This window comes from Orbicella franksi, chromosome 6 (genome assembly GCF_964199315.1).
Source record: "Orbicella franksi chromosome 6, jaOrbFran1.1, whole genome shotgun sequence".
NCBI lineage: Eukaryota > Metazoa > Cnidaria > Anthozoa > Scleractinia > Merulinidae > Orbicella > Orbicella franksi.
In genome coordinates this window covers 2,433,028-2,447,477 of record NC_138150.1, presented here as the reverse complement: position 1 = coordinate 2,447,477, position 14,450 = coordinate 2,433,028, and the positions used below count along the sequence as shown (strand labels likewise).

The 14,450-nt window shown below is 37.5% G+C and overlaps 2 protein-coding genes across 2 annotated transcripts; one reads left to right on the top strand and one right to left on the bottom strand.

Annotated features, from left to right (window-relative positions):
* Window positions 1-1,051, top strand: LOC145489846 (uncharacterized). The gene is made up of 3 exons (XM_081468905.1): window positions 1-98; window positions 198-254; window positions 389-1,051. The coding sequence occupies exons 1-3, from the start codon at window positions 63-65 to the stop codon at window positions 641-643; spliced, it is 348 nt and encodes a 115-aa protein (XP_081325031.1). The 5' UTR covers window positions 1-62; the 3' UTR covers window positions 644-1,051.
* A 1,993-nt stretch (window positions 1,052-3,044) lies between these two features.
* Window positions 3,045-13,933, bottom strand: LOC145489836 (condensin-2 complex subunit H2-like). The gene is made up of 23 exons (XM_081468895.1): window positions 13,623-13,933; window positions 13,277-13,378; window positions 12,927-12,982; window positions 12,723-12,798; window positions 12,224-12,298; window positions 11,912-11,988; window positions 11,455-11,494; window positions 10,989-11,103; window positions 10,342-10,425; window positions 10,014-10,126; window positions 9,609-9,680; window positions 8,623-8,692; window positions 8,421-8,543; window positions 8,166-8,222; window positions 7,621-7,691; window positions 7,113-7,197; window positions 6,739-6,846; window positions 6,247-6,311; window positions 6,014-6,115; window positions 5,461-5,521; window positions 5,215-5,255; window positions 4,883-4,927; window positions 3,045-4,130 (listed from the first exon to the last, which is right to left on the bottom strand). The coding sequence occupies exons 1-23, from the start codon at window positions 13,755-13,757 to the stop codon at window positions 3,996-3,998; spliced, it is 1,908 nt and encodes a 635-aa protein (XP_081325021.1). The 5' UTR covers window positions 13,758-13,933; the 3' UTR covers window positions 3,045-3,995.
* Between the last annotated feature and the right edge of the window lie 517 nt (window positions 13,934-14,450).

Genomic DNA, 14,450 nt, shown 5'->3' with positions numbered 1-14,450 from the left:
CTCATTTCCGGAATATTGTTGCCTAGTTGTGAAGAAACTCGTTTGTTAAAAATTTATTTCCAATGGTGTCCGACGATAACACCCAACAGCAAAGCGTGGTACGGTGAACTCCTTTGTGTTTACTTTTGGACATTACTACGTCAGGCCCTTCTTGAATAATTTTAAATTTGTGTAAATCCACGTTTCTTGTTTTGCAGGTTCGGCGCACGAACTCGTCATCAGACAGTGGCGATAAAAACCACGCCATGAAAGAGGTTCGTTGTTTATCGTCTAAATGGTTTTTATGGCATCTTTATCAGCCATTAATTCGTTTAGTAGTGGCTCTTATAATGTGCGGCGCTGTGGTTAAGTTGCTCTTATCAAGTCGTGTTGTCTTTTCTGTGTTTAGAGAGACGAAAATCTGAAGGAAATGGACGTGAAAGGGGATACCGTTAAAGAAGAAACGCCACAAGTACCAGCGGAACAACAACCGGGCTTTTTGTCGAAAATATCAGGTGGTGTGTACAGCAAGGCAGCGACAGTTGTTGGAGGAGTTGGTTGGGTAGCAGGGACAGCCTTATCAACTACTTACACGGCGGTCTCAGCTGTCGGAGGAGTTGCGTTGAATCCATTCAGGAAATCCCAAAAAGACAAGTCCGATTGAAAGACATGTGTTTGCTTGTCCCTTGACAAGAAACTTAAAATTTTCTAACCCAAAGTGACTAATGGCCTGCTATTAGATATGTTATCGACGAAGGCCTTTAATACTTTCATGGACAGGAAAATGAGGTAACATTTTATTGTATCTTGTTGATGTAAAGGACACTTATCGCCAAATGGAATGGGATACAAACAACCTACGCAAGTTCATCGGATACATTTGCCATTTCAATGTTTCCTTTTCACGCGAAAGCCGTCTTTCAGCCTTAATCTGTTTCTTTTTCTCGTATAGAAGTATAAATATACAAAATATACTTGAAAAGAACAGAGTAGTAATCTTAGTAATGAATTAACATTTAGCGTTTCAAATTTTTGCTAGTTCAGCTGTTTGTCCCAAATTAGTATTTTGAACACTATTTTGTAAATTCGCTTAAGATTCTGTGAGCTTTTTAAAAAGTTTTTTTGGTTTATACAATGGTTTGTAGTTAGTATTACATAAAGCATCGGATTTTATAGTGAACTGATTCGTGTTGGAAATTGTAAATAGAAAATTGTTCTTTCAGAGAGAGGAATATAAAATAGTTAATATATTCAATGGGACTGTGATTAAGGTCCGCAGCTCAGAATAAATTAAAATTAAAGACAATTGTAAATGCCTGTTATTTTTTCCAAATTTCTGTGGTAAAATCAAGTATCAGTATGGTGAATTTTTGACTCCTTTCAATAACTTGAGATTTTAAAGCCCAAAACATAATAGTAATTTAAAGTCAATTAATGGCCTACTTGCACCACCTGCAAGAGTTTGGACGTACATGGCATTTTCTGTAGTCAGCCATGAAAATTATTTTTGTGAAATTGCCAGTTTGAGTTTCTGGTCAGGCATTTTTGATCCAATTTCCAGAAAACTGTGATCAAATCTTACCAAACAATCCACACCTCAATTGAGAACAATTTTTGAACTAGATATATTTTATAATTAAAATTTATAGTGTTGCCCTTAACTGCAAATGAAAGCTAGACTAACTGGATTGCTAATCAGTAATTTCACTAATCAAAGCGCTATTCTAGCTAAAATTTTACTCAACGTGACAACTCAAACTCAAACTCGAACTCAGTATATGAAAAATCCCTGAGACAGTAGTGCCAAAATTTCCTTGAAGTCAGGTGTTGATGTATTATATAAGGTAAGTGTTGCCATCATCAAGTTACCTTATTAATTTTACAAAATACTATAGCTGTAATGGGAGAATATTGGCCCATGGAGCTCAGTGGTTTCCTTACAGAAAGGGCTGAGGACCAATATTCTCCTAGATGGTCCTTAGCAGAAGCGGGTAATGAGAGATTTAGCATCAAATATCTGAAATATGCCTTTATGATTGAAAAAGAGCGGCAGAAACTTTACTCAGTCCTGCCCCTGGAAATTATTAGGCTGGTAACCGACATATTCTAGTTAGTGGTCCTCTTTAGCTGATTTTTTTTTATGTCAGATAATAAATTTATTTCTAAAGTATAGGATGAGATGCAAACCTAAAAATAATGAAAACTGGGAGATTGCTTTTTTCCCTTCATGCCCCTAAAAACATCGTTAAAAGTAGAACTCCACCGATTCAACCACAAAAATGCATCAAATATTCCCAAATTTTCCTCTGAAAATGCCAGAAATATTGCCCAAGGTGTGAAAAATGTACTTTAAGAGCTTTTCTTTGTATCTGGAAGATTTGGTGACCAGTACAGGAGAGTGCAAGATTTGGTCTGTATCCATATAATGGGAGAGTTGGCAAAGATGTATAGTGCATGAAAGGATTCTAACTATGGTAGGTCTAATATAGCAAAGAGAAATAAAAATGGACAATTGCATGGTAGAAGTCCAATTTGATTTATTATGGGTAAGACTTAATTTGAAGTGGATGCCATGAAGTTCTGTCAAAAGCCATTATGCAGTATACTGAGAAATTCAGTTGGAAATCAAGGCAAAGCCAAGAACTGTCTATTTTTTTCTCAACATGCCAATTTGCCGGGGAAAGAATGTTCCAGTAATATAAAGGAAGTTAGTTTCTCTGCATGGCATACAGATTTGCCAAATCATGCTTTGAATACCGAAAGTGCTGGTAGCTCTGGGCCACTCGGCCCATAACAACAGGCAAGATGCCTTTCATTACAGGCAGTCATGTTAGATTTACCAACTGCTACTTCTTATATAGATGAAAAACCGCAGTTACATGGATACAAGGCTCAAAAAGAGTATTCTTACACATTTAAACAGGCAAGTATTATCAGTAATCTTTTAGTTTATTTCACTGCTGTGTTGAGGTGGCTTGGTAATACCTACAACAGTGGTACATGTATGAAGCTTACAAACACGAGATCATTCTGATTCTACATCAGTAAAGTTCTTCCAGATCTTATGTTCATGTCCTTGTATTTGCCAAGCAAATAGTGAGTGAAAAGGTTGGAAGTCTGTACTTACATAAACACTGTACATGTATTTACACAGAAGTTAATCACTGTGAATGGGTGATAAGCTTCTGATTTACAATATAAGCTCCTTTTACCCTGTTATCACAAATCAACATGGTCAAATGTACCATGCCACTGATCTTGGGAAGAAGTGCCTCTACTCACAGGGTAGGTTTGCCTGCTATAGAGAAAACCAAGTTTCCCCGACTAAAACTTGCAAAATGAAGAGTCGAGTGACCTCTTTCCATTAATTTTCCTTTCACAGGGTCTCACTGTAAATATATTTCATTAGAACATTGTTGACAGTGCAGTTTGTAAGTGAGACCTTCATGTGATACATCAGTGATTTGTGATATTACTGTGGCATGCTGGTGCACATTAGAACATGAATGTTAGATGTAAAATGTCTATTACAAGAGCCAGAAACTTTTATTACAAGAGTCACCAAGTCACTTTAGAGTAAAAACAAAACATTTGAACGCAACCCAGTTGAATCTGACTCTATAGCCCAAGCTTGACACTATCTAATTCACAGTCTCACACAGAAGTTGTTTTAAATTAATAAAATTAAATTTTCTTGGATCTATTTGTTGATTTGATCCCGATTAATGTATGTAAAAGTAAGAATCATTGGTTTAAATTAAAAATATGAATGTGGACAGGAGAAATTGAAAGTAGTTTTAAAACCAACAAGCTTGATGCATGCAACTCAAGTGATCAGTCTTAAACTACTGGATAAAAGTAATATCAACCACTGTTAAAACAGACTAATTGTAACTGTTATTGAAGTGAAGGGATAAGGAAAGTTGTAGTAGAATTTCCTTCATAGCACTACTTTGTCCATATCAAATCACTTCAATTATTACAGTATTTTAAAAATATCCTAGATCTGACAAATATCATGTTGAAGTGTGTCCTCCAAAAGTAGCAATAGCCTGATTTCCTGGAGTTGTTTTTAAAAGTTTTAGTCTCATAGTGTCAACTGCTTCTTCTCCAACTCCATCAGCTGAAATCTCCACATTGTAATTGTTTGCCTGTAAGGAAAAATGTCCAAAATTTGTTTATTCATTACAGAGAAAACAGTTCTAGTGTGGATCAAGTCTTGTTTTGAATTTTCTACTCTTCACTTGAATAACGGACTATTGAAACGAGTAATGATATCAAATTTTCGATAATGAACTCATTCATTCACCCTTGGCAGGAACGCTTGAGCTGTTTTCACTGTAATAGATTACGACAATCAAACCTTCCCTTAGCACACCTCTCCTGGATTAAGTTCATCCCCTTTGGTTACACCACCCTCTGTCTATCTTTTGTGGGTTACGCTTTCCTCTGCCCATCCACAATGAGCTACATATTTTTTAGCTTAATCAACCCCTTGGGATGGATCTCCCTCCACCACCCACCCTTAGATTGCACCTTCCCTTGTTTAACCACCTTGGATGGCGTCTCCTTCAGCTGATCCTACTCAACTGCACTTCTCTCAGCACAACTTCCTTGGATAGTGCCCCCATCAACTCATTTTCCTTTGGAAGTGACTCCCTCAGTATATCCTGCTTGGGCTGTATTTATCTTAAGTTAATGATCCCTCTGAGTGCACCTCCCCCCACCCATAAACCTTCCTAAGCCACCATCTGAGTCTATCCCCCTGGGTACATCTTAGCTCACTCCCTGGAATTGAACCGCTCCCAGTTAATCCCCGCTTGAGAGAGCGGTGGAAATCAAGCCTGTGTGAGTTAGAAGGAACACTTTTACCAACTTACTATCAGTCATACAGGAAACCTACCAGCTGTAATGTGGCTAAAAACAACCTGCAGATCTCAAATGGTTCCTGCAAAGAAAAAAGTCTGTCATAAATTACAGGAACAATTACCGGTAAACCATGTTTCATTTTTTGTACAATTTCTTTGTTTGATTTCCTGTGAAAATCTGGTTGTTGCTAAAGATACCTAGTCAAGATGAAAAAGGTGACGTTGTCAAAAATCTCTCAGAGGAATTTGTCTGAATGCTCTGAGATTTATAAGTTAGACTTTCCCCTCATTATAAATTTCTTTTATCATAAATCATAGTCTTACAGCAAAGCAATCATTATTTTAAAAAAAATGATTTGCATATTACCTTTTTATTGGCTAGTGCTTTGAAATCTTGATTATATTTTCCTGTAAAAAAATCATCTGCTCATAAGATTTTTTTATATTTTATTTTAATGACTAATCACTCCAGATTGTTGAGATGCTATCAAGTAACTCTACTTTTCCAACCCACATTTTCTTGCCATGATGTTTGCAAGGTGGTTTATTGATCACACACTATCAATGGCATAATATTGTGGATATAAAGGGACTAAGGAATAAAATTGCATACCTTTAAATGAGTGTAGTATTTCTTCACCGTACTTATGAATATCAAATGGCCTATGGGTATCCTGCAAATAAATTGAGCAGTTCACCATTATTGATTAGTAAATTGCCTAATCAAAGAGTTTTCACCACAGCCTTCCAGTTGTGAATACTTGAATATATTCATGATGTAGGTGTTATTTAAATTTTTCAGTATAGTGGAACCCTTTAATTTGGTCACCAACAGGCCACAAAAAGATCGCCGTATAAAATGGAGTAGCTGTATTAAAGAGGTGCTTAAAGTAAGAAAATGAGGAGCTGGACCGGAATAAGGTAGCCTTAATAACAAGGTGGATGTATTAACAGCATGCCCGTAAGGTGGGGTTCCACCGTACCTCTGTGAAATGGGGGAGAAAAGGGGAGCACTGCAATGCACTACCATGCCATCTAAGTGGAGTACAAATGTTGCAAAAGTATAGCTCTGTTACTCATGACTTGACTAATACCGGATCACAAATGGTACTTATTTATAAGTTCTTCTCTTTTTTTTTTTTTATGATAAGTCTGTTTACATGTACCTCTTGTGCTAACACTGGAACAATTCTTTCTTCCCAATCTCTGACTCTCCTGCTTAATTCTGTCTCCTGTGCATACTGTTGTGCTTCTGTAAGGTAGCCCTCCTGTGTCACAGGATCATTCAGTAACAAATTAATAATTATTAGTTTGATACAACAATTTTTCAGTTCTGATAAGATCATGAGAACTGTTCACCAGTCCAAGGCTTAGCACAGACAACAAGTCAAAAACCCACCACATATTGTCGAACCATTTCTTCATAACTTGAAATAACTACACCTTCTGCAGGACCATCTAATGCTGTGGAACACAAGTGTGACTTTTTAGAGTTCATCATTACTACATTTGTAGGTCAACCTGAGGGCTTAAGCATTCCATTCCTATAGACCTGTTCATCATAATTTGTACAATAAAAGGGACCAGTGAATGAATTGTTGGCCCACAAAATTCCTTTATAACCACTGTCCAGAACTGACCCACACAAAGATACCCATGAACTGTTCCGACTGAGCTAATACTGAGAGCAGACAGGTCATTAATCTGAGTGAACAGTCTACCTGTACCTATTACCTGGAAGACAATTAACTAAGCCTAAACACAGGGATGTGAATCGAGACCGGGGTCTTTACTGTATGTGTAAAGTACCTGTCATTGTTGCTGGCGCTTTTTGGCCTTACTTTTGTCGATTTGCATATTATATTGTATGATTGTGTTATGTGCTCCATACCCATTGGCTCAATAGTCTCTGGCATGTCAGCATCACCAGGGAACACGTCATCATCTACTCCTCCAAAATCATCATCATCGTCATCACTGCCAACTTTGTCATCATTATCTGAGGAACAAGTAACAATGACATTGACAAACTGAAATGTTCATTATGTTATGAGCATTGGACAAAGATATAATCTGAGATCCGGCGGGATTCCAACCCATGACCACAAAGATACTAGTCTGGTTTGACAGAACCAGTATGGTTATTTTGGGATGTAAGCTTAATAAGGGAAACAGACAGAGGTTTATCAACTGTTTCGTGCTTGAGTCACCTAAAGAAAGGCATCATAGATTAATTTTCACCGCAGCTGTTCAATCAACTCTTACCATAGTCTTGGGCTGCTTCATTTTCGTCTGTGTTGACAACAATGCATTTTAATTCCTCAATTTCTTCCTTGACTGCAAGCTGGGACTGGAAAGATAAATGGATATTTAAAGCAAAATTAAAACAGAAATGGGCATAACAGGATATATGCATTCCTTTTCAGTGTTTGCTAATATGGTCTCTTTGATTCACTATTTTGTTTTTTGAATTAACTGCTCAAAGTTGCGCACTCATTGCCAACATTTGGTGACAACCATGAAGGTTGAATCTGGGCAGTGTAATTACACACAATTGACAACTTTTAACATCCTTCGGTTGGTTAATTCCAAACTACGAGGCCAATAAGGAGAAAACAATTGTAAGCAGAATCAATTCAATATGACACCTGCATTGTCAAGAGAGCAGCTTTGCCTCCAGTTTACCAGAGTGACATTACAGCACTGTACAGTCTGTGGTACACAGTTGAACAAACTGTTATGTTACATAAAACATTCAAGTTTCAGGACTTACCAACAACTTTTTCTGTTTGACTTGCACTGTCTGCTGTCTTCTGAACTCAATCCAGTACAAGTATTCAAACTCTGTTAAGTTAAAAAAATATCATAATTTTTACAAGAATATTAAGTATTTCTAATTGTTTCAAATATAATGATATCATAAGTTATACACACCATTTCATTGCTAGCTGATCAAAACTCCTGAAGATCCTCTTATGTTTTACATTATTTTTGGATCATGTGTACTTAAGGCATCTGCAGTTGAGTGTCGATAGACAATCCAAAGACATCTCGATCAACAGTCAGTTGACAGTCAACTAATTTGCGATGGATGCATATGAGTTGGTTGACACTCGGCCAACCATCGACTGACTGTTGATCAAGTGTTGATCGAGTATCCACTGAGTATCAATCGGGATGTCGATCAAGAACCAATCAAGACGTTGATCGAGGGTATCGATTGAGGAGTTTCATTGACACTCCACCCTGGATGCCTTTACTCCTTTAGTACACATAATCCCATATCTTTAACTTTTAAATTTAAATAAGTTAGCGCACCTGGAAATGAGGGTGTTTTGAGATGGTTTTTTGACATCTTTGTTGCGTGTGAATAAACTGCAAAAACAAACAAAAAAATTGAAATTATGACCAACTTAAAATGAGACAGTGTTTCTAGAGGTAATACTAGTCATTTCATTTCTTTTCCCTTTTGTGTAAAAAAGTCATTTACAAAATAGAATCAGGAACGTTAAGGCAATGGGGATATTTGCAACTTCTTAACATAGCAAAAGAATATCAACAGATTCCACTTACATGCTTGAGATATAAACTGATTAATAGGAATAAGAGATGGTTCGCTGCTTTGTTCTTGACGTTTCCTCTTCTTCTTCTTTTGTTTTTGTGATGTCGCAGACAAAGGCTTCTTAAACGGCTTACCTATAAAAAAGAATCCAGTTTTCAGTGATATATTATTCTTTCTAGCCTCTGTAATGGTAGATAATATAGTATTACACACCTTTCTTAAATGGTATATCTTTCCCAGAACATGGGTTGTGAGGATCCAACATTTTCCATGGATCTTTGAACTGCGGAATAAACCAAGAAAAGAACAGAAATTCGAACCTTTATAAAACTTTTTTTAACGTTACAACTTTCCAATGAATATTGTGGGTCCTGGTTGTTCAAAAGGGAGGCGCGGTGGCCTCATGGTTAGTGCACTCGTCTCCGGATCGAGCGGTCCGGGTTCGAGCCCTGGTCAGGGACATTGTGTTGTGTTCTTGGGCAAGACACTTTACTCTCATAGTGCCTCTCTCCACCCGGGTGTATAAATGGGTACCGGCAAACTTAATGCTGGGGGTAACCCTGCAGTGGACTAGCATCCCATCCAGGGGGAGTAGAAATACTCCTAGTCGCTTCATGCTACAGAAACCGGGATAAGCTCCGGCCTGATGGGCCACTTGGCTTGTATGCAGACTTTTTTGGTTGTTCAAAAGGTGATTTAAGAGTAGTTTTTTGCTTTTAATCAGTTTACATTATTTTGTTTTGTCTGATTATTCTCATTCCTAAATCCACACACTTCTTTTCAGTTCTGATAATATTTTGATCCAAATATTTTCAATAATTATTGCTGGGGTGCACGGAAAAAGACCTTAAGTGACATCTGATAGACTGCAAGATTCTCCTAGCAAATTGCTTCTCACTTTCTTGTACAGAAAAGGAGAATTTGATATGAGATCAAGAGTCACTTAAGGCTTTTTTCCACGCACCCCTTCAATTGAAAATATTTATTTAAATACCACCAATTATTGGTGGTACATTCAGTTGTGATAAATAAATCTGCAAAATTTGACTGCCTGTATCACATATCTCCATATTAGCTGTAAGTCAAAAGAACCGCAATTCAAGTTGTTTAGAGGTTTCTGTTTGATTGGTACTAATACTGCATCTTAATGTTTTATGAAACCAAATAACCAATTATGGACTGAATAATACTGAACTCACAGCTGACTGTGGTACTTGTTTGGTTTGCTGCGTGTCTCTTGCTCTCAGTGCTCTTCTTTCTTCATTAAATTGCTAAACATTTTTGAAAATAATACAGTAGTTATAGGCATGTGTCTATTTTGTAAACTGTAGAGCTCATTCTGCAGCTCACAGTGTGTAGATTAATGTCAGAGTACATACTTTTGAATTGGTCATTCACATTACACACATGGCAGAGAGACAATTTTATGCTTTTATGGACACAGTTTTGAGAGACTCTTTGGGACCAGAATGGATCATAACACTTGCTGAGCAAATACTGGATTTGTGGCATAATGCGTCATAATATGCTCCGCTGGTAATGTGCATGAAATGGTTCATATCATTAATAAATATTTACTAAATTATTAGTTTGGACCACTTCACCTCTTCCTCCTCAGCAACATTATTTCCATCATCATTGTCATCATTATCATTACAATCATCAACAGCATTATCATCATCCATTAATTCAGGTGCATCAAAATTGTCATCCATCTCTATAAAAGGGAAACACAAAATGTTAAAAGAAGAACTTAAAAATTCAGTGTCATTAACATCAATAAGCTGACTACACAATCCATGTTTACTTGTCACCTTGGTGATATACCATGTTACCTAGCAACCTACTGCTAAAAGCTTGGACCAGTCTGCCAGTGTTTATAAGTTCTTGCATTAAAGATATTTTTTCGAAGAAAAGAAGAACTATCCTCACCAGGTAGATTCAAATCGTCGGCATTTGCCACAGCATCTGTAACGACTTGATTAGATCTTTGATCATTAGTTCCAGGTTGAGGATCTGACCAAAAAAGCACAATCACAATCACAAAATCACTTGGAAAAAATTATCATGTTGTTTTGCTTCCCAAACATGGAATCTGCTACACTGTACATGTGTTAAAGGTACGAAAAAACCTGTTCCAATTCAAAATTTACATGAGCCAGATGTGCTCTGATATCTTAACCACTAGGCAACCACACCTCTCAAAGACAGCCAGAAATAGGCCAACCTTGATGTTTGAAACTTTTAATGACACTTAAGGGCAAAGGTTTCATTAACGTTTTCAGCAGAAGGGCAAGTGGTTTTCACAGGCAAGCAAAACTATTAGGACTGAACTTCTTTATAAGAAAAACTTTTCACTAGATGGTCAGACCAGCCGGGCAAAATAGTCCTCACAGCTGGTCAATTTGCCCAATGCGCAGCCCTCAAAGAAACCCCTAAAAAGGGACTAAAATAAAGAAATTATATTGTGGCTGAGATATGAATAAACAATACTTGTTTTGCTTTAGTTGACCACTTCCCTGAACCTTAGCACCACAAATTTTAAAATATTGAAACTGGCCTTATAATTGCCAACTAACCTTGCATAGCTGCGGGAGTAGAAGTCATCAGCCGTTTAAAGGAGCCGTCTAACAATGACAGGTGTGTCAAGTCAAGAAGAAGGGTCCCCGATGCATGGATGGCACATGTGTTCATCTAGGACATTGAAAAATTATTTTTGGTTAACAATACAAGGTGAGCTGAAAATTGTTTACATGTGATAAAAAATTGTTGAACTACACCAAATTACTGACCATCCCAGAACTAAACTATAATGGTTATAGCAAAAATTATTTTAACCAATTATATTTCGTAATAGATAGCGCACAAAATTGGTCTGAAGACTCTGATTGTAAAGATCTCCTATGGGCAGTCTAGACCCCGTAAGATTCCAAAGTTGATCTGAAGACTTTCTGAATATAACCCAGAAACTTCTAAACTCTTCTACGACCAGATAACTTCCCTCAAGATTTTGGAATGAGGTTAGGAAATGTTTGAAAGCCTTACCTTAAAATCATTCCGACTTCCAAGGACTTCGCCAGTGCGGCTAAGAATAAAAAAAATCATGTATCAATATTGGTATCCATAATAGCAAGTAGCAACTGGTGACCTGGATGGATTGATATTGATAGTCCATAATAGGTATCCTCTGCAAAGAATTTTAATCAGGCTGCCACAATCAATAGCTGAGAGGAGGGGGAAGTGTTATACTCATGGTTGGAGGTAGGCACTGTAAAAGTGAGGTAGCTTCCATGGAATCACCAAATGATGAGCCTGGCCAGGTTCAATCCAGAATCACTTTTGGCAGAATCCACCACACGACCAGGCAACCACACTCCTCACAAATTAAGTGAGCTCCAGTAGTCTTTGAAATGTTTATAGACTGACAATCCTGATCCTGTTATGAACATCAGGGAATAATCACAAACATTGTTAACATTGAATGTTCATATATGTATAGTACCTTAACAGCACATCTTCCTTGTCCTTCTCTCCCAAGGGAACTAAAGCCAGAGGAGTCCTGGGCACAATATTTGAGGCCTAACAATGTGGAATTTACAAGTTTTGTTTTAAAATAATTATGTTAAAATTTAAAGCAGACAATATGGAAAAAATGCTTGCAGCAAGACAAATTAAATGTTTCACAGTGACCCAAAAATGGCTTCAAGGGAGACTGACAAGATAAAACAGTGCTCATGTCTTTATTTTTTTAGTTTGTTAGTCAACTTGGCTTTGCCACAATGACTATCTGCCCACATAAAACTCATAACAATACCTCTCTTTGAGGGTCATCTTCATCTTCCTTCAAGTCAATATTTTTAGCTTCTTTTATGTCATCTAGCAAGAGAAACTGAAAAGTACAAATGGAAGCTCAGATCAATATAAAATAACCTGCTAAAAAGAGTTATCCATAGCTGCTAGGCCTTGACATCTTTCTAAAATGGCCTTAATTCACCTGCCAGCTAAAAAGTTTCTCATGCATTGGGCAACTGATGGACTAAATCTACTAGTCTGACAGAAAAATCCAAGAGCCCTTTGCTATTGTACAGGACTCCTTTTGTACACTGTCAAACTCCAATTGAAATATTGGAGGGTAGATGAGCAAGACACTGCAATGCAAAGCACTCCTCCCGGTACCCTCTTCCCCTTCCCCCACATATCAGATAGTGCGCTGGCCAGCACTGACTTGATTTTAACTTTGCCTAAATTCCATTTAGCCTCATTAACTTGAAAATATATTTGTATTATTTTGTTTCACTGAGTGTGATGGTTACCTCAGCGGCATCATCTGTGAAAGATGCATCTTTGTCTTTTCCCTGATCATCAACTGAAGATGCTTGCTGAAGTCGTCTGTTGAGGAAACACAAAATAAAATATACACAAACAAACAAACATTTTGTCAGGCTAGTGCTGAAAGACAGCTGGTTTTGAAAGTAACAATCACCTTGCCAACTGAACAGCTGTAACTAGTAACTTACTTTTTACTTGCTATGAGATCCAGTGTCTGATATACCAGTGTGTACAAATACTCCACCTAAAATGACAAATTGCATTGTAAGTGTGTATGAACTCAAAATTAATTTTGCAAGATGTCAACAATTTAATCAGAAAATGTATGTAAAAACACGCTTACTCATAAGTCATAATGTAAGTTCATTTAGAGGTACTTCCTATTATGCTAACAACTGTCATCTAAAGAGACTTTTGGCGATCAGCACATGCTGAATATTTGCTTTGAAATTTGCTATTGCTAAATATTATAAATACTGAGACAAACTCTTGACCTTCGATAAACAGACAGCTCAATAGTAGCTGTTAGTTTTTATACCTTCTTACTGTAGACACAAGCTGATCCTTGGATCACCAGAGCAGCTTCAGCAAAATTCATAGTTGTCTTTCCTCCATCAAAAGATATTTTGATCCTTTCGATCTGAAACAAACAACACTGCCACTGTAATCTGGAAGCATTTTCAACATCTCATGGGACTCGAAGGCAAGCATAGCTTAGCGATTCAGTGGAAGTGCGTTTATCGATCTCGAGCTAGTGAGGCGCAAAGAATATTTTACGTTTCTTGTTATTAAGCTACTTAGACAGTTAAACGACTGTAGAATAAAATTTTTAAGCTTAAGCTTAGCCTATATTTAAAATTTCAAGCGGAATAATCAATTTTCACCTCTGCCAGATACTCCTCGAGTTGAGCCGCGACATCTACGTCCCAGTTCTTGGTCAGATCACGGATCGGCTGAAGCAAATGGCTATACTTGCTACCAACATCGCTTGAATCACTACTGGCTGCTTGAGCGGGCATGATTAACGGAACAAATTCAGCCAAAACTCAACCAAAACATGACTACTGAAGTTTCAAGAAGCAAACGAAGAAGTTTCCCGCCATTTTACAGAATTGAGAGCATGCGCCAATTTTAAGGCCGCTAGCACGCAGTCGACTAATCTCGCTCCCAGAGCTCTCGCACTTCAGTTAGGCAACAAGCAGGGGCAACAAGTGAACAAGTGCTGAAGATTAACGTAACATGCCATCAGGCGTCATTTTACTTTTTGTTTGAAATGATATTGTATTGGTATACGCCTGCACTGCAAGCTAAGGTCACTTCAAATGTATCGACGTAATTTACTGTGATTTTCTTAGCGCAACGCTGGGCCGGGGTGGCGCTAGTAACATGTATTAACATGTAGATCATTGTCATGACAATTCCTGCAAAGTTTCATCTTCAAGAGAACGAGCTACATTTGGAATGTCCCCTCATACGTTTTGTGTACGTCCTCTTACTTACGAAAACATCCTAAATATAAGGCAAAAGACCTGACTGATTCCACAATGACAAGTGAAGATAAAGCTGACGAAGAATAGCATACAAGGAAACAGGAAACGTAGGGTGTTTACCATTTGTCAGAATAAACCGGTTGGGATGACCGTTAAATAATGGTTAGGGTTTTTCCATAATCAACAAACCAACCGAACGAGATGGCGCTTACCATTTGCAAT

Bases quoted from the DNA above. Each gene is read 5' to 3' on its own strand.
- LOC145489846 (XM_081468905.1), top strand. From the start codon at position 63: ATGGTGTCCGACGATAACACCCAACAGCAAAGCGTG. The intron at 99-197 runs GTACGGTGAACT...CTTGTTTTGCAG, and splicing joins ACACCCAACAGCAAAGCGTG to GTTCGGCGCACGAACTCGTC. The intron at 255-388 runs GTTCGTTGTTTA...TTCTGTGTTTAG, and splicing joins AAAACCACGCCATGAAAGAG to AGAGACGAAAATCTGAAGGA.
- LOC145489836 (XM_081468895.1), bottom strand. From the start codon at position 13,757: ATGCCCGCTCAAGCAGCCAGTAGTGATTCAAGCGATGTTGGTAGCAAG. The intron at 12,983-13,276 runs GTATAAAAACTA...TTGTCATTTTAG, and splicing joins CTTGTGTCTACAGTAAGAAG to GTGGAGTATTTGTACACACT. The intron at 12,799-12,926 runs GTAAGTTACTAG...TTTCCTCAACAG, and splicing joins GATCTCATAGCAAGTAAAAA to ACGACTTCAGCAAGCATCTT.